Consider the following 25,543-nt stretch of genomic DNA (forward strand, 5'->3'; position numbering starts at 1 on the left):
GGCCACCAGATACTGTAAAGTGGATCAAATTGTTTGTTTTTTCCCTTCTTGTTAATTATGGTGTGTGTTTAATTAGTGCCACATTATAAACAGTGACTGACATTTCCCATTCACAGAAGGGTGGATCATGCATGCCCCTTAACGTGCCATCGTCATCTTTATTCTGTGTAGCCTAACTCTTCTTTGGCACATATTCTATAGTATGACTGAAGAAACTATATCATTGATAGGAATGATGTTAATGATGTCTTGATAAAAAACAGCGGAGCTCATTGCGCAGGGTCTGCTAAAGAAATTATATTGTGTGCCCTACAAATATCCTACATTGATTTAGTTGATATCATCAACATTTGCAGCTCATTTTTAATCCAATAATACTGTGTATTGTGTTTCAGTGTAATTGAGTGTAACTATTTTATGAAGGACATGGCTATCTAATTAAACCGCAAGGGTGGCCAGGCGAAGAACGCGAATTGAAAGCTCTCCTCGTGGAGGAGGGAGGGGGAATTTACATTCTGCTAATCCCCTTGTCCTCAATCTTTCTCCGACAGTCCTGTAGAGGATGGAGCAGGACGCACCTGTGGGACGTGACAGAAATCCTGAGATTCCAACTAACTCACAACTTTCTGAACTGTCTGTACAGCAGACATATATTTTTTTGTTTTATAGTTGCTAGTGTGTCGTTCATTTAGATGCGCATTTAACCGCGTGCATCCGTTAATTTTGATCTAAATCGAACGGTTAATCCTATTTGATAACGCTACCAGCGCATGGGACTGGAGCGAAACATTTCTTTTTCGGCCCTTTCTTGCTGTTTTTGGATTAAAATCAACCGTTTCTGAATGAGCGACACGGAAAATTACAGCTCGGATTCCAAATTGGAATCTATAATACAGGTCTTGTCATGGCTCGTGCACTTTTGCACTTCTATTTATCGTTGTTTTTTTTAGCATGTATTGATATTCTTCTGTAAATAATTTATTGTAAATCTTAATAGAAATATCAATAGGCTACCCAATATGTTATAATTATGTAGCCTAGTTGTAATTACAATAGACGTCTTCACTGAGGATGCTGATGGTTTGACACTTCGACAGAGATGCCATGAAATCTGCCCTCTGTGTTATGAAAGTGTATGTATGCGTGCCTTGCAGAGTGTGAGGTCAGTGCTCTATTCTGAACACAGCTCCCTGGTAGACAGGAGTGACTGCTGAGAAGCCACCTGTTCTCGTGGCACTGTGATCTGCAGGGCCCTTAGTTTTAGTCTGTCTCTGAGGAGATTAACTGTAACTATGTGTCTTTGTCTCCCTGCCAGAGGGTGGAGGAGAGTGTGCTGTCTGAGGAGAAGAGGCTGACGGTCCGAGGCGCCTCCCCAGAAGACCCAACTACGTGTCTACCTGCACGGGTCCGAGAGATTGTCACCAAGAACCTCAACGAGAGCTGTGAGTGGCCAACCATCTGATTACTCTACTTTGAATGCATCTGTGATATTTTTGTGTCCTGAATATTGAACAAAGCACTGTGCTCTTCATTAACACGATTGGTTGTCTGACACTCTCTCTCCCCACCCCAGCACCAGGAGCCATGTTCTCAGTGATGTCTGTCCAAGAGGAGAACCGGGTGCTGCAGGTAGAGCTGGGAAGGCTGGAAGACCTGCTGGCCCATAGCAAGGCGGACCGCGATGAGCTGGCTATCAAATACAGCGCAATCAGCGAGAGGGTAAGAGACAGAGAAGAGGAGGAAGAAGATCAGTAAGTAAAATATATAACATTAGATTATCCAGGAAAAGATAACAGGATTGGATGTGAAGCACATAACTAAATGGAGGTTGAGAGAGATAGAATTAAGGCATTTGGTGGGGATTAGTTAGTGAGTTCTCTTCTTAATTATTAGTTTGGACTGGTTGTAGTACTACACTAACCTGGTTTCGAGAGGCCATATATGTGGTGAGTTTAAATGCTTGACCCACCATTGTGGTCTCTAATCTTTCCCGTAAAGGAATAGTAGGTTGAGTTGCCATACACCTGGCACTGTAAAGACCAAGCAGGCCACAGTCAAAGGGACATTTGACAGCCACATATAACAAATACCAATTTACACCATTCCCAATGTTCCTTTCATTGTTTTCTTTGTCTGCTCTGGAGAATTTTGTCCGTCTCCTTGGTTACGGGGACAGGAATGAAGTGAAGTGGCATGTTGCTATGGCGTTTGTCACCCCTGGTGATTGTAAACAGGGGCTTTAGTGGGGAACAGAGGGGGTCAGGTTAGAGGGGGGGACTCATTAGTATGGCATTAGAATTTAGCCTTACTAAATGCGGGTGAACATCAAAGCTACCATGTTATCTTTAATCAGTTTTCTTCATGGTGACACTGATTCAGCTAACCTGCAGTTAAAATGCATAAATAAAGGTTAAATGAAAATAAATAAAAATTAAATGAGTAACTCTTCTGACAAATGAGACTAGTGTAAATTTACCTCTACTGTATCATGAATACACATCACTGCTTAATGGCTAAATGTAGAATACAGAGAGACTTATCTGTATATATACAGTTGTTGGGACCTACAGAGGTTCCTATGGAGACAGGTTTGTGTTTACTACTGAACTGGGGTGTTCTCCATGGAGAGGCCATCATAAACATAACAAATGGTATATGAATTACCATGCCTGGTTTTGCCAATGCACCAAACTGGGCCTGCCATATGGAACCAGGTGGCTGCCAAAAGGTTGAATGTACATATAGTTAGAATCGTAAAAAAATGAATACGTAAATTGTTAGGAACGTAAGAAAAGCCATGCATGAAACGTAATTAGTTCTTTAAACGTACAAACCCTATGCTACGACTATGAATGAACATTTACTACTGGTTCAATTCTTACTTTACGTCTCACTTTACTCGGTTACCGATATACGTACAAACTTTTTTGTCAGGAATGTGGCATCTGCAAAGGACATGAACAGAACATAGCTAGTCGAAGTTAGCTAGTCAATCAAGCAACTCTAGCCCAGATGTTAAGAGTTGCTTTGCAGCTTCTGGTTTAATTTCCAAAATAAAAGTCTAGAGCTTGTTTTAGAACGGCATTTGATAACAACGTTATACCAGTAGATGGCGTAGTATAGGCTTGGGCCTTCAGCAAATGACTTGTGTGAGAATGAAACTATAAAGCCACAGAAGAGCCTTGTCTAGAATGACCGCCTGAGCTGCAAAATAGGAAGTAAATATAATTTAGGCTAGACCTATTCCACTATCTAAATATGCCATGCTGTTGTGTGTTATTTAATGGCCATATAATTGTATAATACATTTTTATAGCCACGTAGGGCTACTGTGGTGATCATGAAACCTAATGAATCTCACTTTTTCCAGTATTTGGGAGCACGGACTGTAGGCCTTTTATTAGGCATTATAGGACTTATATTAGGCTTGTTATAGCCATTTGTGTTGCACAACCCCATCACGCAAAGGCTATATCCATATCAATAAATGAGACAAAACAAAATATGGATTAAGTCTTGGCTATAACCTGTCCTGAGCGAAATAGCCACGGGGTCCCAAATGGTTAAGACTATCTATAGCCTATTCTTACTGCCAGATCTGTTTTCCCTATCAGCCACTGCATGTGCTTCTTCAACTATTTGGTTGAACATTTATTTAGAGGCGTTTTAAGGGTAGTTATAAAACACAAATAGAGTTCTAAAATTATTCCGCAAGACACCAGTTGTACACATCATGCACGCTCTGCGCTTTTTTTGGCTATTAGGCAAATAGGCCTACATTAGGGTATAATGACTTTATGACTGCCTGCCTCCAGTAGGGCATCTTCTGAGGCTGAGGGGTGCTTTTACTAAGGCGCGTGGTGCTGCATGGAGATCACACGCTCTTCAACTCAGCAGCAGTGTCGCGATGGAGGGAATAGCCTATACGGAGACTACCTAAGACCACTGCAACAGAGTTACTGTAAAGTGTAGGAATAAGCTTATGCCAGACCTAGCCTACGTTTAACCTCTCCCTTGTTCATTTCAAAGTCCATATGTTCATGACTCGATCCATATAAATCCTGTCAAATTATTTTAAATTAATATTAACCCTTCCTACAGAATATACTTTGGCAAGATTCTGAGTGATGAAAGAAATGTGAAAATATTCTATAAAAAAATATTTTGAGTGGCAATGACACCAGTGGTCATACATAATTCATAGATTCACCAAACATCTATTATTGTTATTATATGCTTCAATATTCCTGGTAGATACTACTGGTTATGATTCATTATTCCTGGTAGATACTACTGGTTATGATTCATTATTCCTGGTAGATACTACTGGTTATGATTCATTACTCCTGGTAGATACTACTGGTTATGATTCATTATTCCTGGTAGATACGGCTGGTTATGATTCATTATTCCTGGTAGATACTACTGGTTATGATTCATTATTCCTGGTAGATGCTACTGGTTATGATTCATTATTCCTGGTAGATGCTACTGGTTATGATTCATTACTCCTGGTAGATACTACTGGTTATGATTGCAGACAGAGCCCAGAGAATGGGATGGTGCAATATTGAATTAGTCATATTTTGATAAGGTGGATGCATGGGGACGTCCACGTCACCCAGAGATATGCCCATGCTGTAAAGATACACCTAGAGGACTGAAACTTCTCTGTTGTAGCCATAATACAGCTAGTGCTATCTAGACTTGAGCTGGCAAACAGATCCATTACATTAGCTACCTAAATGTGAATTAAACTCAACTGAGGAGTAATAGAGAATGGAGACTTTTAACTTGAAAACGTGCAGGATACCTCTTTCCGGTTTACCTGACTTCCTTTTTTATACTGTGTTATGTTTGTTCACGTAGCACTCCTCACAGGCTGTTTGGTGTAGGGTTTTTTGTTGGTGAGATGAAACTGCAAAAACTCTAAAAGGTATTATTGTATGTCAGAATTGCAACACAAGATTTGTTCAAGCATAAAATATTAGTCCGTAATCCTAACATGGTGTTTGTATGTTCAAGGATGAAATTTCACATGTACTTTTCATTTTTTACTCATGGTTTTTCTTACGATCCTAACGATACATACATACGTTCAACCTTTTGCCAGCTATCTGGCTCCATACTGCCAGTAGCGCAGATCGGGACATAGACTATATGCTGGTGTGCACTCATGGTCGGGGGGGGGGGTGTAATAATATAATATTTAGTAGTTAGCATCCAAAAATGCATTCTGATTGGGCACCTAGCCATGCAATGTCATAAGGTACCGCCTTCATTAGCTTGACAGGTTTTTCTTTTCCTCACAGAGAGGGAAAAAAGGTTGTTTACTTTTGCAGATAGCTACAGCTAGCTTTGTTAAATTTTTGTAGTGGTGCACTGACTGAGTAATTATAGCTAGTTGGCTAATCTTCGATCAGCATGGCTATCCAAAAATGGCTAGGCACTGCCAAGAGCAAAACAACTGAGGACCGATGCCGAGCTCAACGAGCACCCTGCTAGCAGCTCAACCACCGAGGTTGAGGAGTCTAGCAGCAAATACAATACCCGCCCATCTCCCACGCCACCTGCTGACCAACAAGACAGAGAAAGCCATGGCCTAGCACCAGCAGTATGAGGGTAACATCACAACAAGCACCTGCACTGCCGTTACCCCAGCCACTAGCACCTGACGACCTCGGTGATGATGAGCCAGCGCAGGTTTGTCTTACCTGGGCCGCATTTTCATATGGCACACATGCTTATTGAAAGTGATAGAGCCGAGCTTTAAATGTATTACTAACATGAATCACAAAATCCTGGGGCTCTTCGACCCTCCTAACAAGTTACTGCAGTCTGAAGCTACTGATCTGCACACCGGTGTCAAACTTATCTGCAGTATATATGGGCGTGTTGACAAACTGTGATGTGATGCTGGATTCAAAAAGCTTTGGGAGGCATGCCAGGAAAGCACGAGCACACCAGATCCAAGCAAACAAGGAGACTTGTGCGTAAAACGAGTAACGTTATGTAGTTGAAAGCAAAGTGGGTCAGTATGATGGTGGAGATGAGAGGGTGTGTAAACAACAGTTTTTTTTCAGCAGAGTCTTCTTAATGGTAAGCTACAACCATTATGGCCCTGGCCACCATGCCAGAATGATTCATTCATTGGTTGTCCCTCATGTACAGTAAGCCTGGTTGTTTTTTATAAATGTAATGTATAGTTACTTTAGGCCTTTGCTTTTTACTTCAATGCAGGTTAGATTTATCTGTGATTCTTACGTTTAGGTTACATTTATTCGTTTTTGTTGGTCTAATTGCTATATGTGTATAGGGACAATGACCAGTGTAACCTATTGGTTGTCCTCTGAGGTGAGCCCTAGTGCGGTGCTCCTATTGTCCTGGCTGTCCACTTCAGTGGTGCTGAAATTGGCAGCTCATCCTTTCATCCCCCTGACTGGCGGTAGCCTTCTGTCCATGGTCCTGAATTGATGGTTATGGTGTGTGCTGTTTCAATGAGCTCATCTTGGGCTACCAGTCTTCATAGGGATTCTCTTCAACGTTGCATGCTTTCTTGTTTGCAAAATGACAGTTGTTGTTTATATGGCTGCATTTCAGATAGGCCTACATCACAGGAGGTTGGGGAGAACTGGCTCGTGGTAATGACTGGAGCGGAATCAGTGGAATGGTATCAACTACATGGTTTCCAGGTGTTTGATGCCATTCCATTCGCTCCGTTCCGGCCATTATTATGAGCCGTCCTCCCCTCAGCAGCCTCCACTGGACATGTTTTTACATTTTGTATGTTGCAGTAGTATAGGACCAATACCGTGTGCAGCCTACTAAAAGAGGTAGACAAACTTTCACTCTGTTATCATTAATTTGCATTACACACAGTTGTTGTGTGATAGGCTATTGTAAAAGTGATGTCAACACTATGAAGGCACGCAGCTTACTTTATCGCCCCTCCCTGCTCTCTTGCTATAACGTGTGTGTGTTGCTCTCTGAATTGGCATTTACTCTTATTCGCGGCAGATTCAAATTGGCTACTGTCATGTAGGACATTTCACACCAGCTATGAACATAGAATATGCACTTAGTTGTATTTAGTTTGCTTTTCTGAAACTCTCCCATAGAAAATGTTGCACACCTGGAGAAGTGGAGGCTTGGCTTACTATAGATTATGCTCATTGCGTAGTGTCACAGATTCAACTAATGTAGCCTATAGTTGTAGTAATTGATGTTTACATTATGAAGCCTGTGAGAATCTTTGATGGCCTACTGGTGCTCATCCTGTTAGGTGTAGGTCTACCGCAGCTATGGCTGCATTTTGGATGTCATAGTAGGACCAATCTACCTTGTTTTATTAAGACTCTATAAAGCAATACTAGTTGTGCCCCCCATGGATTTAAAATGCCCCCTTAGGCATTTCATCCTGGAGCCATGCCTGGAGGCCAGGAACATTCATTACTGCTGCTTACAACCCCTCAATCACAGAGCCCTCTAAGAAACCATTTTGTTCAGATAGGGTTAGGTAGATGCAAATGGAACCATCTTACGCTATGCAATAATTAATTATGCATTTATAACAGAGAATTATGGTAAAACATTTCAGCATATCTTATTTGACTTTCTAGGTCCGACCACATGGCATACCTGTCCCGAAGAAAAACAGTAAGCAACAGGGGTTACAGTGTGACTCCCCCTGTGTCACATCACCCCCTCAACCTCTCTGTTATGTGTTTTAATCTACATAGCTAGAGCGTGCGCTCTGCCTGGAGACGGGTGACGGGGAGCAGGATTCACCAGAGTCTCGCAGCCTGGCTCAGCAGAACGTGGACCTGCGCCGACGTCTGGATGAGGAGCAGGCGGCCTACAAGCGTAAACTCACAGCCTACCAGGAGGGCCAGCAGAGACAGGCTCAGCTGGTGCAGAAGCTGCAGGCCAAGGTATCACACTATGATGCGTTTGTTTCCATTCACCTCCATTTCATTTGGAGGGTAAAGGGTGTTTTACTAGTTCATTTGTAAGTCTGTAATTGTCTGCCAACCTTGTTAACAGGTTGAGCCTAATGGCGTGTTTTTTTTGTTTGTTTTTTTCCTTATTTTTATTGAAGAACACACAAATGAACACAAAACAGGTAATGGCTGTGTTTTTTAATGGTTTTAATTTTGGAAGTGAGTTGATGAACCTCATAGATGTCTTCCTGTATGACATCACTGCCTTACATACTCTCCTACTAAGAATTAAAACATTTTATGGTGACAAATAGGAACCTGATGCTGATTATCTAATGTAATCTATGTTATGTCACCAGTCAGAGAGCAGATCACCTCACCGTGTCCTCCCCTCCAGGTCCTGCAGTACAAGAAGAGGTGTGGAGATCTAGAGCAGACTCTAGTGGAGAAGTCCTCGGAACTGGAGCTGCACAGACTGAGTGTTCGTACTGCTCTACATCACTATGGAGACATTCTGAAACAACTAACCATGCCATTTAGTAACAGCATTGAGATCATCTACAATTCACATCGGATGCGTAACTGTGATTCTTATTTCCCTTTAGGGTCGTTGTGTTATGTCCAGCAACAGTCACCGTGGAGAAGAGGTGGATCCATGCGGCGACCTGGAAAATGCTCTGATCCGGTTGGAGGAGGAGCAGCAAAGGTTAGTGATTGTAATCTGCCTGGGCCAATCAGTAATGAAACTAATGACGTACAGAATTCAATGCAATTGATGCAATGCCGTGTTATGCTCCACAGGAGCAGCAGTCTGTCTGCAGTGAACGCCATGCTGAGAGAGCAGTTGGAGCAGGCAGAACTGGCCAATGAGGCACTCAGCCAGGACATACGCAGGCTCACTGCTGATTGGTCCAAATCCAGGGAGGAGCTGGAGCAGAGGGAGTCTGATTGGAGGAGGGAGGAGGAGGTAGGTATTAGAAATGAGTTTTTGTGGATGGCTGTTTTCATTTTTTATATAAGAAACACTTTTCTTATTTTCTGTCACATGCATTTCACAATTTTTCTCTTAGTCTTTCCACAGTTATTTCAGCAGTGAGCACAGTCGTCTACTGTCCCTATGGCGACAGGTGGTGGGCTTCCGTAGGCAGGTCTCTGAGCTGAAGGGCGCTACAGAGAGGTCAGAACAACTAACTGCACAACAAACTGCATGAATGCACCTCATTTTATATTGTGAAGTTGCCACTATATTTGTGCTCTATGGAATTTTTATTCTTTCATATTTCGCCCTCGGTCCCTTTCCCCCTGCCAGAGACCTGTCTGACATGCGTAACAAGCTGGTACAGACCTCCCACTCTATCCAGTCGTCCTGCTCTGGCCTGTCCTCCACGCTGCGCAGCCAGGAGGGAGGGGCACTGGCTCTGGAGCGGGAGGTGGCGCTGCGGGAGGTGGCGCTGCGGGAGGTGGCGCTGCGGGAGGTGGCGCTGCGGGGGCAGCTGGAGCTGCAGCTCAGAGAACGGGTGGCCGAGATGATGAGCCTGCAGACCAGGACAGACGCAGAGAGGGCCGAGCTCAACGCCAGGTCAGGGACAGAGTTGAACACTCTGCTCAGTCATTGCCTGTGTCTCAAATGGCACCCTACATAGTACACTACTTTTGAGCAGAGCCCTATGGGACTCCGACACTGTCTGTCTCTCTGTGTTTACTGAGTGGCAGCCTGGTCTGTCCGGTGGCGGAGGAGGGTGAAGTGTAATGTGCATCTTAGAGATTCAATGGTGTGTGTGTGTGTGTGGTCAGAATGTCAGATGCAGTGCAAGAGTGGGAGAGGCTGAAGGGGCAGACTGAGGAGAGAGACAGAGACATGGCCTCTCTGACCAGGAGACTGGAGGTGAGATTGGCCTGTGTGACCCCAGCATAGAAACTTCCTGTAGCCATTAGCCATCATACCCCTCACTATGGTTCTATCCTCCTACAGGAGCAGAATGGTAACGATGAGACAGACATGCAGGTGATGAGAGCTCATACTGAAACACTGCTGGACACACTGAGAGACATCGCACAGGTACAGCAGTCTCTCACTTATACACACACACACACACACACACACACACACACACACACACACACACACACACACACACACACACACACACACACACACACAGCAAACTTTGACCAACCTCCACATTTAAACCCCTCCCTAGACTGTCCTGTCCGATGGGGACTCGTCATCAGAGGCAGACCAGGAGAACACCGAAGCTCCTCTATTGGTTCTGCTCCGTGGCTCCTCCCCTCACCGCTCCTCGTCACCACGGCGATCCACCTCTCCCAGACGCTACTCCTCGTTGGCACCCGTCCCAGAAGCCAGCCTGTCTGCCCTGCGCTCTGCTGTCAACAGCAGACATCTCCAGCTGCAGGTACCCTGTCCCTCTGCTGCAGCTGGACACATTAACACATCTTCTACTATCTAAGTGTTTTTACTGTAGTCATTCCCTGGGATTGGGAATTGAGGCTTCTTATAGCCTGCTTTATTACAATGTTACATTGTCCAACTTTCCTATACAAACATTTCCTATAAAAGTTGTCTTATCCCTTAATTCCTCTGTATCACTTTCAGTATCCAGTGTTCAGTGTCCCACTCTGTCCTCTCTCTCTCTGGTCCACAGGAGGTCCGGGCGTGTCTGTCCTCTGCCCATTCATCATTGCAGACACTGCGCAGACAACTCACAGAGGTGGAGTCAGCCAAGCGAGAGGCAGAGCAGCACAGTCGGACCCTGCAGGGAGAGAGGGATGGAGTTCAGATAGAAAAAGACACCACGCAGAGAGAGAGAGACCGTCTGAAACAAGACAGAGACACACTGGCTAGGTACAACCAGGAGAGTCCGCAAGCAGACTTATAAAACACCTTGGGTGATGGAAAACCCTTTAGGACCATGAACTGTCTTCCCTCAGTGCACTGGTTGAAGAACAGGCCTTAGTATGCATGGAGAGAGGAGTAGCTAATGCTACAGATATTATAAGCACTAACAGTTCACTTTATTGTGAGGAAGCACACATCTATCCTTTCATGCAGTTTTACAGAAATCTCTAATCACCATGTCCTGTGGTCCTCTGTGTCTGTGTGTCTGTCCTCTCAGTGAGAAGATGGCTGTGGAGAAGGCAGCCCAGACAGCTCTGATCAAGGCCCAGATCCTGCAAATGGACGTTGAAAAGCTTCAGCAGGCCGTGACTTTGGCCCAGAGAGAGAGGGATCACGAGAGAGAGGAGAAGGAGGCCGTACTGCAGGAGAAAGACCGAGCCAAGGCTGAGACCGAACGAGTGTGAGTGAGAGAAGAGATCAGCGAAACCAATTGTCATTGATAGGGTGTGTGAATGGAAAACAAACCCTGTGGTCATGTCTCTGTGTCTAACGCTGTCCCTGTCCCCACAGTCAGAAGCAGTGGGAGCAGAGTGAGAGCTGGGCGTCTGTCCAGCGAGGGGAGCTGTCTGTAGTGAGAGAGACCTACCACCAGGCGGAGGTAGAGAAGCAGCTGCTGGAGGGGGAGAAGGCCCAGCTCACTGAGGCTCTGACCCGGGTAAGACACACGACAGACACGGATGATGTCACTCAAACTCTCTGGATCCTCTTGTTTGGATGTTACTATTTGTTCCTGACTTCCACTCCTTGTAAGTTCATCCCTTAAAAGTTCACCCATCCTCTCTGTCCTGTATGTTTTCTCCTCTGTACCACAGGCTGAGAGCAGTAATGCAGAGCTCTCTCTGCTGGTCAATAAGCTTCACTCTGAGGTGGCTGCCCTCCAAGACTCTCTGGCCAAGATGGGCAGCATGAACGAGGGCCTGGCCCAGGACAAGTCTGACCTCAACTCCATCATCTGCCAGGTGGGACACAGTGGGACTAACACTTGTGGGTGAAGTCATATAGGACTGATGCAAGAGTAACCATCAAAGCAAAGCATCGCTCTGGCCTATTCTATAGGATAGGTATCATGGTATGCCCTCCTGGACCTCTTCAATTTAGGCCTTCCTCACCCGTTCACATCTCATACGTGTCCATGTTTCTCTCTCTCTGTCTGTCTCTCAGCTGGAGGAGGAGAAGGCCCACATGCAGGCGCAGAAGCGTGAGGCGGAGCAGGAGAAGCTGACCATCAGAGATGAGCTGGTCCGAGTGGAGCAGGACAGACTAGAGCTGGACACCGCCCGCCTCGCCCTCCACCAATCACTGCAAGAGTCCGAGCTGAGCAGGGTGGGAATGGAGGCGGAGCTTCAGAGTCTCCGGGCAGATAGATTGAAGCTGCAGGACAAAGTCACTCAGGTAAATGATGAGTCTCCACTCTGAATGGGAAAGTGGCATATGATAATGTGTCTTCTCAGCAACAAGGAGCTTCAGTAATTAACAAAGCATGATCATCACTGAGTTCTGAAACCTCATTGTTCCAATGAATCTGTCTGTAAATGTGTACAGTTTTACTGCATGTACAGTGGGGGAAAAAAGTATTTGATCCCCTGCTGATTTTGTATGTTTGCCCACTGATAAAGAAAGGATCAGTCTATAATTTTAATGGTAGGTTTATTTGAACAGTGAGAGACAGAATAACAACAAAAATATCCAGAACAACGCATGTCAAAAATGTTATAAATTGATTTGCATTTTAATGAGGGAAATAAGTATTTGACCCACTCTCAATCAGAAAGATTTCTGGCTCCCAGGTGTCTTTTATACAGGTAACGAGCTGAGATTAGGAGCACACTCTTAAAGGGAGTTACCTGTAAAAAAATACACATGTCCACAGAAGCAATCAATCAATCAGATTCCAAACTCTCCACCATGGCCAAGACCAAAGAGCTCTCTAAGGATGTCAGGGACAAGATTGTAGACCTACACAAGGCTGGAATGGGCTACAAGACCATCGCCAAGCAGCTTGGTGAGAAGGTGACAACATTTGGTGCGATTATTCGCAAATGGAAGAAACACAAAAGAACTGTCAATATCCCTCGGCCTGGGGCTCCATGCAAGATCTCACCTCGTGGGGTTGCAATGATCATGAGAACGGTGAGGAATCAGCCCAGAACTACACGGGAGGATCTTGTCAATGATCTCAAGGCAGCTGGGACCATTGTCACCAAGAAAACAATTGGTAACACACTACACCGTGAAGGACTGAAATCCGGCAGCGCCCGCAAGGTCCCCCTGCCCAAGAATACATATACATGCCCATCTGAAGTTTGCCAATGAACATCTGAATGATTCAGAGGACAACGGGTGAAAGTGTTGTGGTCAGATGAAACCAAAATGGAGCTCTTTGGCATCAACTCAACTCGCCGTGTTTGGAGGAGGAGGAATGCTGCCTATGACCCCAAGAACACCATCTCCACCGTCAAACATGGAGGTGGAAACATTATGCTTTGGGGGTGTTTTTCTGCTAAGGGGACAGGACAACTTCACCGCATCATTTGACGGGGCCATGTACTGTCAAATCTTGGGTGAGAACCTCCTTCCCTCAGCCAGGGCATTGAAAATGGGTCGTGGATGGGAATTCCAGCATAACAATGACCCAAAACACACGGCCAAGGCAACAAAGGAGTGGCTCAAGAAGAAGCACATTAAGGTCCTGGAGTGGCCTAGCCAGTCTCCAGACCTTAATCCCATGGAAAATCTGTGGAGGGAGCTGAAGGTTCAAGTTGCCAAACGTCAGCCTCGAAAACTTAATGACTTGGAGAAGATCTGCAAAGAGGAGTGGGACAAAATCCCTCCTGAGATGTGTGCAAACCTGGTGGCCAAATACAAGAAACGTCTGACCTCTGTGATGGCCAACAAGGGTTTTTCCATCAAGTACTAAGTCATGTTTCGCAGAGGGGTCAAATACTTATTTCCCTCATTAAAATGCAAATCATTTTTGACATGCGTTTTTGACATGCGTTTTTCTGGATGTTTTTGCTGTTATTCTGTCTCTCTCTGTTTATATAAACCTACCATTAAAATTATAGACTGATCATTTCTTTGTAAGTGGGCAAACGTACAAAATCAGCAGGAGATCAAATACTTTTTTCCCCCACTGTACCTGTGTATCTCTGCTGACAGTTGTGTGGCGAGGTGAGCTCTCTGGGGGCGGAGTTGGGCATGGCCCGGGGTGAGGAGCAGAGACAGGGCGTGGCCCTGGAGGAAGTAGGGCGGGGCAGGGTGGAGCTGGCTAGAGAGAGGGCGGGGCTGGTTGTCCAGCTGACTGCGTCAGAGAGAGAGAACACCAACCTGACTGAGGAGCTGGCCGTATTCAGGTGAGATCTGTGTGTGTGCACGTGTGTGTGTGTGCACGTGTGTGTGTGTTGAAGAATTGGTCCCTAATGTGTGTGTCGTGCCCCTGCAGGTCGGAGCGGGAGGCCCTGGAGACCAGCCTGTTTGAGGTGCAGCAGCAGCTGGTGCAGCTGGAGTCTGGCAGAGAGCAGCTGGAGACAGAGATCCAGAGCCTGCGGCTGCGCTGTGAGACAACCACTGGTGAGAAATGGAGAGAGGGAGAGAACAGGAGGAGGAACCAAATGAGTGAAAACAAGATGGTAGTGGCAGTGTGACAGAGAGAGCATCAACAAGGAAGACGGGAGTATTGATATGTTAGGATGAAATATTGAGGAGCATTGATGAAGCCATAGAACATCAGAAGAAAGAGGGGAAACCAGATCAAGTGTTAGTAAAAAGGAGTTGAGGAGATTGATGGAGAAATGATGCTATAGCCATTACATGACTGTCTGAACACCGGTGTGGAACTGCTCATCGTGTCCCCTATTGTCCTGTGTAGCGGAGCTGAGGCGTGTGCGAGTTGATGGGGAGAATGCATTGGCACAGAGTGAGCGGGAGAGAGAGGCTCTGAGCCAGGCCCTGAGCAGCATCCAGCAGGAGTCCCAGCAGGCACTACGCATCGCCATCACTGACCACCAGGAGGAGGCAGAGAGACTGATCGCTGAGAAGGTGGGGGGATGGAGGTGCTCAGACTGTAGAATTATTATTTTTCTAACCTTTATTTAACTAGGCAAGTCAGTTAAGAACACATTCTTATTTATAATGACGGCCTACAGTAGTTCTACTAAACTGTCTAGGTCTGTTTGGAGAGGTTTCTGCTCTAGCAGTTAGATTATTGTAAGGATGGTTTTACTTGTATCCAGTACTATTAGGATAATAGTTATTTTTCTTTCTTTTGCCGAAGGTGCCTCAATGTGTGTCTTGATTCTACTCAGTTGTTCGTGTTCTTTATTTGGGCTGGTTAGGTCTTTACAATGAACATCAACAACGGAGTGTGTTTGTTCTCCAGGAGGCCCTGCGTCACAGTCTGGAGTCTGAACAGGAGGGGGCACTACGACGGGTCAGACAGGAGGCCGAAGAGCAGCTCCTCAGAGCCGAGAGAGACCGGGAAGACCTGAGAGATGAAGTGAGGAGTCTGCAGCATGACAGAGACCAGAGTCTGCTACAGGCAGAGACAGAGAAACAACAGGTCAGTCACATCTGAGAGACCAGACAGTGATAAGAGATAACTACCTTCATGAGGTTGTGATCCATTTGCCCAGTTGTAGAGGCCCTTTCTATTGCCCTCTCTCAGATGCTGTCCCAGAAGGAAGCAGAGAAGGCTGTGCTGTCTGAGAGAGTGTCCATCCTGCAGGCAGAGCTGGGTACTGCAGCCCTGGAGCTGGACAGACTAGCCAGGGAGGCAGCTCATTACAAAGACCAGGAGAGGGTAATTCTAGACCACTTTAGAACCCTGTGCCCGTTCTGTACTATCATGAATTGTTCTAAAATACATGAAAAGGCTAAACATGTATGTGTCCAAACTCTAACGTCTCCCTGACTTTTGTCTGTAGGCCTCAGTGGGGGCTCTGACCGTTGAGTTACAGGAGCTTCGCTCTCAGCTAGAGGATGCTGACAGTGTTCATGATCGGGAGCTACACAGGCTGCAGGAGAACTGCACTGACCTACAGACACACACTGACATTGCACTCAAAGAGGTAAGGGACGGTTAGAGTCAGGGATGGAGCCGGTGACCATTTCTGGTTCAACATTTCTTCACCACTCTCCCTAACTTCCTATTCCAGTTGGAGGAGTGCAGAGCTTCTCTCTCAGCCAGTGAGGAGAGCCGAGACCAGCTGAGGCGGGACATGATGGAGATGGAAAGGTGCCTCAACCAAACCCGGGACACTGGAGAGGGGTACAGAAGGGACGGGGTGGAGCTACGGCGCACCGTCGGTGATGTCACCAGGGAGAGAGACACTCTCAGCCTATCAAATGCCCAGCTGAGAGAGACACTGAGAAGTGCAGATACTGAGAGAGTCAGGTAGAGCTTGGCTGCACACCTCCCACATGTTCAGTACTAGTGTCACTGTTGGGTCGTAAATCCTAAAGAAAGCATCTATACAAAAGTGTGTAATGTTTGACATTTTAGTTTGACTGAACTCTCACTGCAGTAGGTTCAGTACTAATATTGTGTGTGTGTGTCAGTGTAAAGCGTCAGTGTGAGGAGAAGGAGCAGCGGCTGGCTGTTCTGGAGGAGAGCCTGTCGTCTGCCCAGAGAGAGGTGGCGGAACTCCGCAGCTGTTTGAGAGAGGTCGAGAGGTCACGACTGGAGGCCCGGAGAGAGCTGCAGGAGCTATGCAGACAGGTCCATCACACACACGGTCACAACTCTGAAATAATTTGTTTTATAATTTTACATTTATCGGTTTACCTTAAGTGCTGTGGAACACTCTAAATAACTTGACTAGGCATTGAGTTTTTGCTATCCACGTGATCTTACCAGGAAAAACTCCAGACTTTGGCATAGACATAGTCTATAACTTGTCCTCCATCCGATCACTCCATCAGGTGAAGGTGCTTGATGGAGAGAAGGAACAGAAAGGGAAGGAGGTGGCTGAGCTGCAGACGCGTCTCTCCCTGGAGGAGCAGAGAGAGGAGGAGAGAGGGAGGGCGATGTTCTCTCTCAAACAGAAGCTGGTCGAGGCTGACACAGCCAGGATCTCCATCAAGAAAGAGGTGAGGATGGTGGAAGACATTGAGGAGGGTGTAGAGTGAGAGTTTAGGCTTGGTTAAACATAAAACTTAATCAACCTCCCTCTACACATCCCTTTCTGCTGTACCTCTCTTTCATCTCTATCCTTCCCTCTCTCCTCCCTCCCCCTCTCCTCCCTCCCCCTCTCCTCCCTCCAGGTGTCCATCCTCCAGAGGCGTCTGTCAGAGTCAGAGTCAGGCTGTCGGGGCTGTGAGAGGGAGCTGACGGCCCAGCTGCAGGAGGCCCGGGGCTGTGAGAAGAAGCTTCAGGATGAGGCCAGGAACCTGTCCCTGCGGGCCCAGACAGCCCAGGACTCCCTCACCCTGTCTAGCCTGCAGCTCAGCGAGGCCCAGGGCCGCCTGGCAGCCACAGAGGCAGAGCTGGCCCGGTCCGAGGCCGGACGTAGGGAGCTGGAGTTCCGCCTGGGCAGCCTGCAGTCGGCGCTGACCCGTACACTGGGCATCGGGGCGGGGGGCCGGAGCAGTGCCAGCTGGGGCAGGAGCCCCAGGGGGAGCTCCCCAGCAGCATCCCACAGCAGCATCACACGTCACCGTAGCCTCTCGCCCCTACGCTGCTCACTGTCGCCCCCTAAAGGTGAGGGTGAACCCTTGCCAAACATCAATGTGAAAGCGGGCTGTAATGTATTGTATTTACAGAGACAAACAAAATCCTGAAGAATACTTGATGGGATTGGAGTTATACTTGAAGAATTACACTGATTGTCATTTTTTCTTCCAGATTTTGGAGGTTCGACCCCTGACAACACGTTGGGCTGCTCCAGGCCGATCTCCCCAGAACTCCCCGATCTCCCCAACACGCCCCTCCCCATGCCTCTGCCTGAGCTGGACCCTGAGACGCTGCGCTGTGGCCTTCGAGACTTCCTCCAGGAGCTCCGAGACTCTCGGAGAGACAGGGTACTGTAGACATGATGCATGTCAGTCCAGTATCATATAAACATATAGATTCTACATTTTATTTACCATTCCGTCAGACACATTTATTAACAGACTGAACACTTTTTTTCAAACTAAGTGATTTCTCTCAGTATTGTGCTAAACAATTGTACAGTAAATCTCTGTAGCACTGAAATGTGAATGTATATGATAGAAATGGTCTGTCAGTGCACGTTGAACTGTGTTTCATGTTGTTTTTTAGGATGGGGCTCGCTGTCAGTTGGGTGCGCTACAGAGTGAGCTGGAGGTGGTGACGGGGGAGAGAGACTCCGCCCAGAACCACCTTTCTCAGCTACACAACACACTACAGGAGTGCCAGGAGGGTGAGCCACACACAAACCATAAGAGGGCCAAGAGAGTCATTTACACAGTGAAGTCATTCACAGCCATCCAATGACCCAGGAAGGGCTCACATTATGCACACATTGGCATATAGACCTTGTCTGTGAATGCTTCAGTGTTGTGACTGTCTGTGTTTCCGTCCAGGTAAGCGTAGTGTTGACGGGCGTCTGAGCTCCACCCAGGCTATGCTCCAGCAGCAGGAGGAGACTGTGAGGAGGGGAGAGAGGGAGAGGAGGGCCCTCACTGACAGAGTCAAGGTTCTGGAGAGAGCCCTGCAGAATGCAGAGACGGACAGGAAACACACACAGGTACACATATTGCAGAGACTGAAACACACATAGAGTAAACATACTCTCACACAAACACATACTTACTGAATGTAGAAGAACTTCTCTGACTAGGACTCTTGTGTCTGCTAACACAATGCTGCACACTGACCTGCCAACACTGTCATATGGTGACCCTGCAGGGAGCTTTAGCTGGGAGCAGAAAACTGACCGTGAATGTCATAACAACAGATGCCACAGAACACTGAGTAATAAACACAACTTCATGTCATATCTCTGGCCAAAGCAACTCCATATGTCCAGCCCTCACACAACCCTAGGAAACACAAGAAAAGTGCTCTCTGCTTATGAGAGAGAGAATTTATGATTATAGTTAGAGGGTCAAAATCAAATGATCAGGTGAATGGTTTCTGTTGCTGGAAAGAGAGGGGTTAAATTTGGTTAGAAGAGGGGGGGATTTAAGCATTAGAGGGAGTTGAGAGAAGGAGGGAGGGATGTGGCCAGCTATGGATCAAATGTGTGTTATGTCTGTCTGGCCTCTCTGTGAGAGTGTTTGTGGAGCGTCTGGCCTCTCTGTGAGAGTGTTTATGTCTGTCTGGCTTCTCTGTGAGAGTGTTTATGTCTGTCTGGCTTCTCTGTGAGAGTGTTTGTGTCTGTCTGGCCTCTCTGTGAGAGTGTTTGTGTCTGTCTGGCCTCTGTGAGAGTGTATGTCTGTCTGGCCTCTCTGTGAGAGTGTTTGTGTCTGTCTGGCCTCTCTGTGAGAGTGTTTATGTCTGTCTGGCCTCTCTGTGAGAGTGTTTGTGTCTGTCTGGCCTCTCTGTGAGAGTGTTTGTGTCTGTCTGGCCTCTCTGTGAGAGTGTTTATGTCTGTCTGGCCTCTGTGAGACTGTTTGTGTCTGTCTGGCCTCTCTGTGAGAGTGTTTATGTCTGTCTGGCCTCTCTGTGAGAGTGTTTGTGTCTGTCTGGCCTCTCTGTGAGAGTGTATGTCTGTCTGGCCTCTCTGTGAAAGTGTTTGTGGAGCGTCTGTGTTTGCCCCTCGTGTCTAGTTCTATAGCTCTCTACAGCAGGGGTACTCAACTACTATTTGAGAAAGTCCAGTCACACAAATTCCCTAAACGGCATAGGTCCGGATGGATATTGTCATTACTTGGCTTAGTAACAAACCCCCACATCGTGACCTATGCAACCCCCAAACTGTTCACACCTCTCTTGTTGGTAGAGATACATTTTTGCAGTTTTAAAGCAAATTTCCTGCAATTCTACACACTTTGCCATGTCTTATGTGTACCTGAGTGACTCAACCAAAACAATGTAGTCGTTGAGTATGGCTGCTCTAGTCTCTAGCCCTCTCATCAGACAAGCAGCCTTTCTGCTGTCAGACTGTCACATACTGTCAGACTGTCTTTCTCTCACTCTCTCCTTCTCTTTCTGTCACTCTTTCTCCCCCTCCTCCCTGTAGGACCAGTTGAGTAAGCAGCGTGCGGGTGAGGTGCGTCTGGAGGCTGAGCGCAGGCGACTGCGGGAGGCCCTGGAGGCTGCCGAGGCCCGGGGGACCAGGGTGGAGCTGGGGAGACGCAGCCTGGAGGGGGAGCTGCATAGACTCAAACTGAGCCTGGGGGACAGGGAGGCTGAGAGCCAGGCCACCCAGGAGCGCCATGACGTACTACTCAAACAGGTAACACACTGGATGGACACTCTTATCCACATGTCTATGAACAGATACATCCCTGATAGAGGCAGGTTATGCTGAGATTTAACCAGAATCAAATGGGAATACACTTAAACCGTATACACACTCAAAGCACTAATACACACTGTGTTGTGCATCTGTCCCAGGTGGCGGAGGGGGAGAGCCGTGTGACGTCGCTCCAGAGAGAGGTGGACAGGCTGAGCCAAGCTCTGTCTAAAGTCCATGAAGGAGAGGCCTGTCTCAGAGAGAAGACCCAGAACCTTTCACAGAGCCTCCAGGAGGCCACGGCTGCCCACAGCGCCACCCAGGGGCGCCTGGTCGCACTGCAGAAGACCCTGGGGCTGGCCGAGCAGGACCGCAGGCATCTACAGGTGGGCGGAGAGGAACCCTTGATGGGACAGTATGGCTGAATGGTTCATCCCTGTAATTTAAATAGGATTACAGCAAATTGTAATGGGCAGTGAATGGAGTGTTGCTGTGTTCAGGAACGAGTGGATGGAGCGCGGGCCTCCCTGGCGGAGGGGAAGAGAGGCATGGTGGCCCTCACTGAGCGAGTGCAGAGCCTTCAGACTGAGCTGACCCAGAGCGAGCTGAGACGAGGAGAGCTGGAGGCAGAGCTGGCCCACACACAGGAGGTGTGTGAGAGAGACTTTTACTCATACATAATCATTACCTCAACACTAACCTTATGCACACACACAGAAGGATAGGAGTAAAGACATAGCAGGGGCATGTGAAGAATTGAAATGGAGAAAAAGAGCGAGAGAGAAAGAGACATAGGTCTGTATCTCATCTGTATAGCTGTTCCTTCACCCTGTTTGTCTTGTAGGCCCTGCGTCAACGGTCCACCAGTCTGACAGAGGCCCAGCACAGTGCCCAGTCTGCCCAGGCAGAGAGAGCGACTGCAGAGGAGAGGCTGCGGGGGCTGCAGAGGGCCGTGGCCATGCTGGAGACAGAGAAGAAAGATGCGGAGAGACAGGCTGTCCGCCTGGAGAAGGACAGAAACGCACTGAGAAATACACTGGACAAGGTGAGACGAAAACAAGACCGTGAGATAAACACCAAACACAACAGGCATCAGGAATATACACGGAGTCTGGAAACACTAAGAACACCTTCCTAATATTGAGTTGCACCCCCCCCGTCGTTCTCGCTCCTGTAGTTTCATGCTTTACAATATCTGTAAAGGACGACCTTTCCTCACACAGGAAGTGGCACAGGTCCTAATCCAGGCACTTGTCATCTCCCGTCTAGACTACTGCAACTCGCTGTTGGCTGGGCTCCCCCTTGTGCCATCAAACCACTACAACTTATCCCGAATGCCGCAGCCCGCCTTGTGTTCAACCTTCCCAAGTTGTCCCATGTCACCCCGCTCCTCCGCACACTCCACTGGCTTCCAGTCAAAGCTCGCATCCGCTTCAAAACCCTGGTGCTTGGCTAAGGAGCAGCAAGGCAAACGGCCCCTTCCTACCTTTAGGCTATGCTCAAACCCTACACCCCAACCGAGCGATCCGTTCTGCCACCTCTAGTCTCTTGGCCCTCCCACCCCTACAGGGGGCCCACTCAGCACAGTCAAGGCTATTTTCTGTCCTGGCACCCCAATGGTGGAATGAGCGTCCCCCTAACGTCAGGACAGAGGAGTCCCTACCCATTTTTCGAAAACGTCTGAAACCCAACCTCTTCAAAGAGTATCTGAAATAAATCCCACAGCACTTGTCTTTTCTTACTAGCACTGACTTTATTGAGGGGAAAATGTAACTACTTTATTGAGGGGAAAATGTACTTCCTACGACTGTAATAGATGGTTTTCTCACTATCTTGAGATGAACTCACTAATTCTAAGTCGCTCTGGATAAGAGTGTCTGCTAAGTGACTAAAATGCCAAATCTAATTTTCTATTAAAATGTGGAATTGACTGAATTAAATATGAAATGGACCCTAACCTTTGAGTGATACTGAGGTGATTGTGACCGTTTGGGACTGTCTCTTGTCAGGTGGAGCGTCAGAAGCTGAAGACTGAGGAGGGCAGCATGCGTCTGTCTGCAGAGAAGGGCCGCCTGGATCGCTCCCTCACCACCGCAGAGCAGGAACTGCAGAACGCACAGAGACAGATAGCACTGCTGCAGGTGGGCAGGGACTAGTAGGGAGAATGTAAACCCTAGAGAAAGGCAAAGAAAGGTGAACTTTACTTCAGAGGGTAGCAGTAAGGTGACAGTGACTGTCATGAGATGTGGCTGTGTTTCCTCAACATGTGGATCATCTTATTTCCCTGCTAAATTAGTAGAATTAATGATGGAGTCAGGAATTAGTTATTCATTTGACCTTTATTTAGTTGGTTGGTTCTGTGTGGGTCAATGTGGTAATGAAACAATCATTTACATTACGTTTTTCCTAGGCGCCCACATTAGTATTTTACTGGGGTCAAACTCAATTTGATAATGCAAAGCAGTCAAGTCCCATAGCATATGATTGTAAGATAAAAATCAACCCCTCCCCCAACCACCAGTAAACCCCTAATTTACTGAGGTGATTGGCTGATGTTGGTGTCCATGTTTTATTTGGCTGCTTTGTGAAAGGAGAAGTTGGTGGACGTAAGAAAGAAAAATGTCATTTTCTATGGCGAGTGTCTCAATGTCCGGTGTTTGTCTAGTCATTGCCGTAATAGAAGACCAAGCTAATTTCTACTTTGTAGTTTGTCTGAAATTCTCTGTACAGATAAGTGAGGGTCTAGTCAGGTGAGATGGTGCTTTTGTTGCAGATTATTGTACTTTCCTCTTCATTAGTTTGACCCTCCCAGAGCGCCTGTCTGTTATTCCCTGAGCTCTGGGGGTCATGTTCACTTTAAAGTCAGCCAAATGAAACCCCATGCAGGCGGGAGTTGGAATCACTACAAAATGGCTGAAGCCCCTGGCCCTCTGGATCTAAAAGCATCTGCTGCTAGTTAGATGTCTAATGTTGAGCAGTTAAGCAGAATTGTTTGGCTTGTTTGTTCTTGGTCTGGACCCTGATGGTATCTGTTACGACTGAAGTTTTATAAGAACGTGCACATCATCCTTGACATACATTTTGTACATAAATGACGTGATGTAGCCTAGCTAGTAGGCCACTGTTGAATAGTATTTTACTGTGGACACTTTAAATAGTTGGAATTGTAAGAGTTATTTCCCAGTCCCTTTCTCTGTGATTGTTCTTTCTAATGTATTCCATTAGAATGACAAAAAAAAACTGTCCTCAAACATTTACATCAAAAGTTGCAAAGTTATGGGCAAAGACACAAAACATCCACATCAAATTAAATATTTGTCTTGATCAAATAACATGGAAAACAACCACATTTTGTGCAGTATTCATTTAACATCCTTATAAAACACTTTTACACAATGTAAATGTACATTAGTGTATTGCACATAGGATGGTCATCTAGGTTTGGACCTGTAGACTTTCCATCACCATGAAGAAAAACACTACAGTAATGGAGTAAATCAAATGGTTTGTGATGATGTGGCTAGAGCATGGTGCTTGCAATGTGGCTAGAGCATGGTGCTTGCAATGTGGCTAGAGCATGGTGCTTGCAATGCTAGTGTTGTGGGTTCGATTCCCTCGGGGGACAAGTACAAAAAGTATGAAAATATATGCACTCACTACTCTGGATGAGAGCAGCTACTAAAATGGAAAAGGAATGAATAGACCATTTCAGTTTTCACATAGAAATAAGTTGCATTTGCAAAGTATTTCAAGAAACTGGAAAACATATATCAAGTATTATCAGATGAACTCAAGATACAAATGCTGGTAAATACATTTAGTTAAAAATGTTCTGTACTAGTCCTGTATTAACAGACCTATATAGACGTCTGTAATACTGGGCCTTTACTAGTCCTGTATTAGTGGACGGATATAGACATCTTCAGCACAGGCATATTTTTTATTCTGCATCCCCGAACTACTATGCCATGTATTGTTGACATACCTCTTGTTAGCACCTAGAAAACTACCCTTACCCTAAGTCTCTGACTTGGTGTTTCTGTGACCCAGTGATTAACACTCCTCTCTATCTGTGTCTATGTCTCTCTGTGTATCCAGGCCCAGCTGGCTGAGATGGAGCAGTCCCACAGTGAGAGTGAGAGCTCTGTCCTCCAGCGTGACGAGGTGCTGCGTGAGACGGAGAAGCTGAGGGTCACCCAGAGGGAGGCAGAAAGGATTCTGGCTGCACGGGACAGAGCCCACCGCCACCGGGTCAAAGGCCTGGAGGAGCAGGTGTGTACAGCCACAAGGTCAGAGGTTAAAGCACAAGAAGACAAACCCTGAATGTCTGTGTGTCAGTCCCTGACCCTCTCTGTCCATCCCACAGGTGTCCACTCTGAAGGAGCAGCTACAGCAGGAGATGAGTCGTAGACAGCCCTCTCTACCCACCTCCCTCATATCTGGGGGGAACTGAGCACTGAGCAGCGCTCCCTGTGTCCCTCCATGGGTACTACAGCCCACTAACAGCTCCGGAACCAGTCACATCATCAGCTCCTCTGTCTTGACACATGTCTTGACACGCGCCTCTCCTCCTACTCAGGGAGAAAGTCAGCGACACCACGGGAGGAGACTGTGGGTGATAGAAGTGTCATCCAGTACAACAGAGGAATGAGATCCTCATCTCTGCCAGTATATACAGTTGACCAGGGTTCCCTTCCACACACACAAAGGGAGAACAGTCTGAGTCACTGTTTGAGCACTAGGCAACAAATTGATCAGTCCTATGAAGAAACTACTGTACCGTCCATCTTGATAGTATTTGGTTGAGATTGACCCAACTAGTTTGCCTGGACCAATAGATGGACACTGTTATATGTAGAGCACATGATGGGACCACATGAGATTAACTATTTATGGTGTGTGTGTGTGTGTGTGTGTGTGTGTGTGTGTGTGTGTGTGTGTGTGTGTGTGTGTGTGTGTGTGTGTGTGTGTGTGTGTGTGTGTGTGTGTGTGTGTGTGTGTGTGTGCTGAACAAAAATATTAATGCAACAATTTCAAAGATTTTGCTGGGTTACAGTTCATAGAAGGAAATCAGTCAATTGTACTAAATTCATTGGGTCTTAATCTATGGATTTCACATGACTGGGCAGAGCAGGCCCACCCACTTGGGAGCCAAGCCCAGCCAATCAGAATGAGTTTTCCCCACAAAAAAGCTTTATTACAGACAGAAATATTCCTCAGCACCCCCCATCCCCCTCCTCAGACGATCCCGCAGGTGAAGAAGCTGGATGTGGAGGTCCTGGGTTGCACGTGGTCTGCAGTTGTGAGGCCAGTTGGATGTTCTGCCA

At 46.8% G+C, this 25,543-nt stretch overlaps 1 protein-coding gene across 1 annotated transcript; it reads left to right on the forward strand.

Annotated features, from left to right (window-relative positions):
- Positions 1–556: 556 nt before the first annotated feature.
- LOC106583103 (rootletin) lies at positions 557–25,144 on the forward strand. The gene is made up of 38 exons (XM_014166923.2): positions 557–896; positions 1,316–1,442; positions 1,574–1,719; positions 7,740–7,931; positions 8,099–8,122; positions 8,338–8,421; positions 8,546–8,646; positions 8,742–8,907; positions 9,011–9,117; positions 9,250–9,519; positions 9,735–9,825; positions 9,913–9,999; positions 10,142–10,354; positions 10,604–10,803; positions 11,075–11,257; positions 11,368–11,512; positions 11,670–11,816; positions 12,019–12,249; positions 14,017–14,210; positions 14,300–14,427; positions 14,726–14,895; positions 15,236–15,415; positions 15,521–15,655; positions 15,780–15,923; positions 16,011–16,249; positions 16,414–16,573; positions 16,777–16,944; positions 17,119–17,554; positions 17,699–17,874; positions 18,116–18,236; positions 18,400–18,563; positions 20,001–20,216; positions 20,378–20,602; positions 20,717–20,866; positions 21,061–21,261; positions 22,226–22,357; positions 24,315–24,488; positions 24,583–25,144. The coding sequence occupies exons 1-38, from the start codon at positions 843–845 to the stop codon at positions 24,667–24,669; spliced, it is 6,168 nt and encodes a 2,055-aa protein (XP_014022398.2). The 5' UTR covers positions 557–842; the 3' UTR covers positions 24,670–25,144.
- The last annotated feature ends 399 nt before the right edge of the window (positions 25,145–25,543 follow it).

The sequence above is a fragment of the Salmo salar genome, chromosome ssa22 (genome assembly GCF_905237065.1).
Source record: "Salmo salar chromosome ssa22, Ssal_v3.1, whole genome shotgun sequence".
In the NCBI taxonomy this organism is placed as follows: domain Eukaryota; kingdom Metazoa; phylum Chordata; class Actinopteri; order Salmoniformes; family Salmonidae; genus Salmo; species Salmo salar.

Bases quoted from the DNA above. Each gene is read 5' to 3' on its own strand.
- LOC106583103 (XM_014166923.2), top strand. From the start codon at position 843: ATGAGCGACACGGAAAATTACAGCTCGGATTCCAAATTGGAATCTATA. The intron at 9,118-9,249 runs GTCAGAACAACT...TCCCCCTGCCAG, and splicing joins CTGAAGGGCGCTACAGAGAG to AGACCTGTCTGACATGCGTA. The intron at 20,217-20,377 runs GTAACACACTGG...CATCTGTCCCAG, and splicing joins ATGACGTACTACTCAAACAG to GTGGCGGAGGGGGAGAGCCG.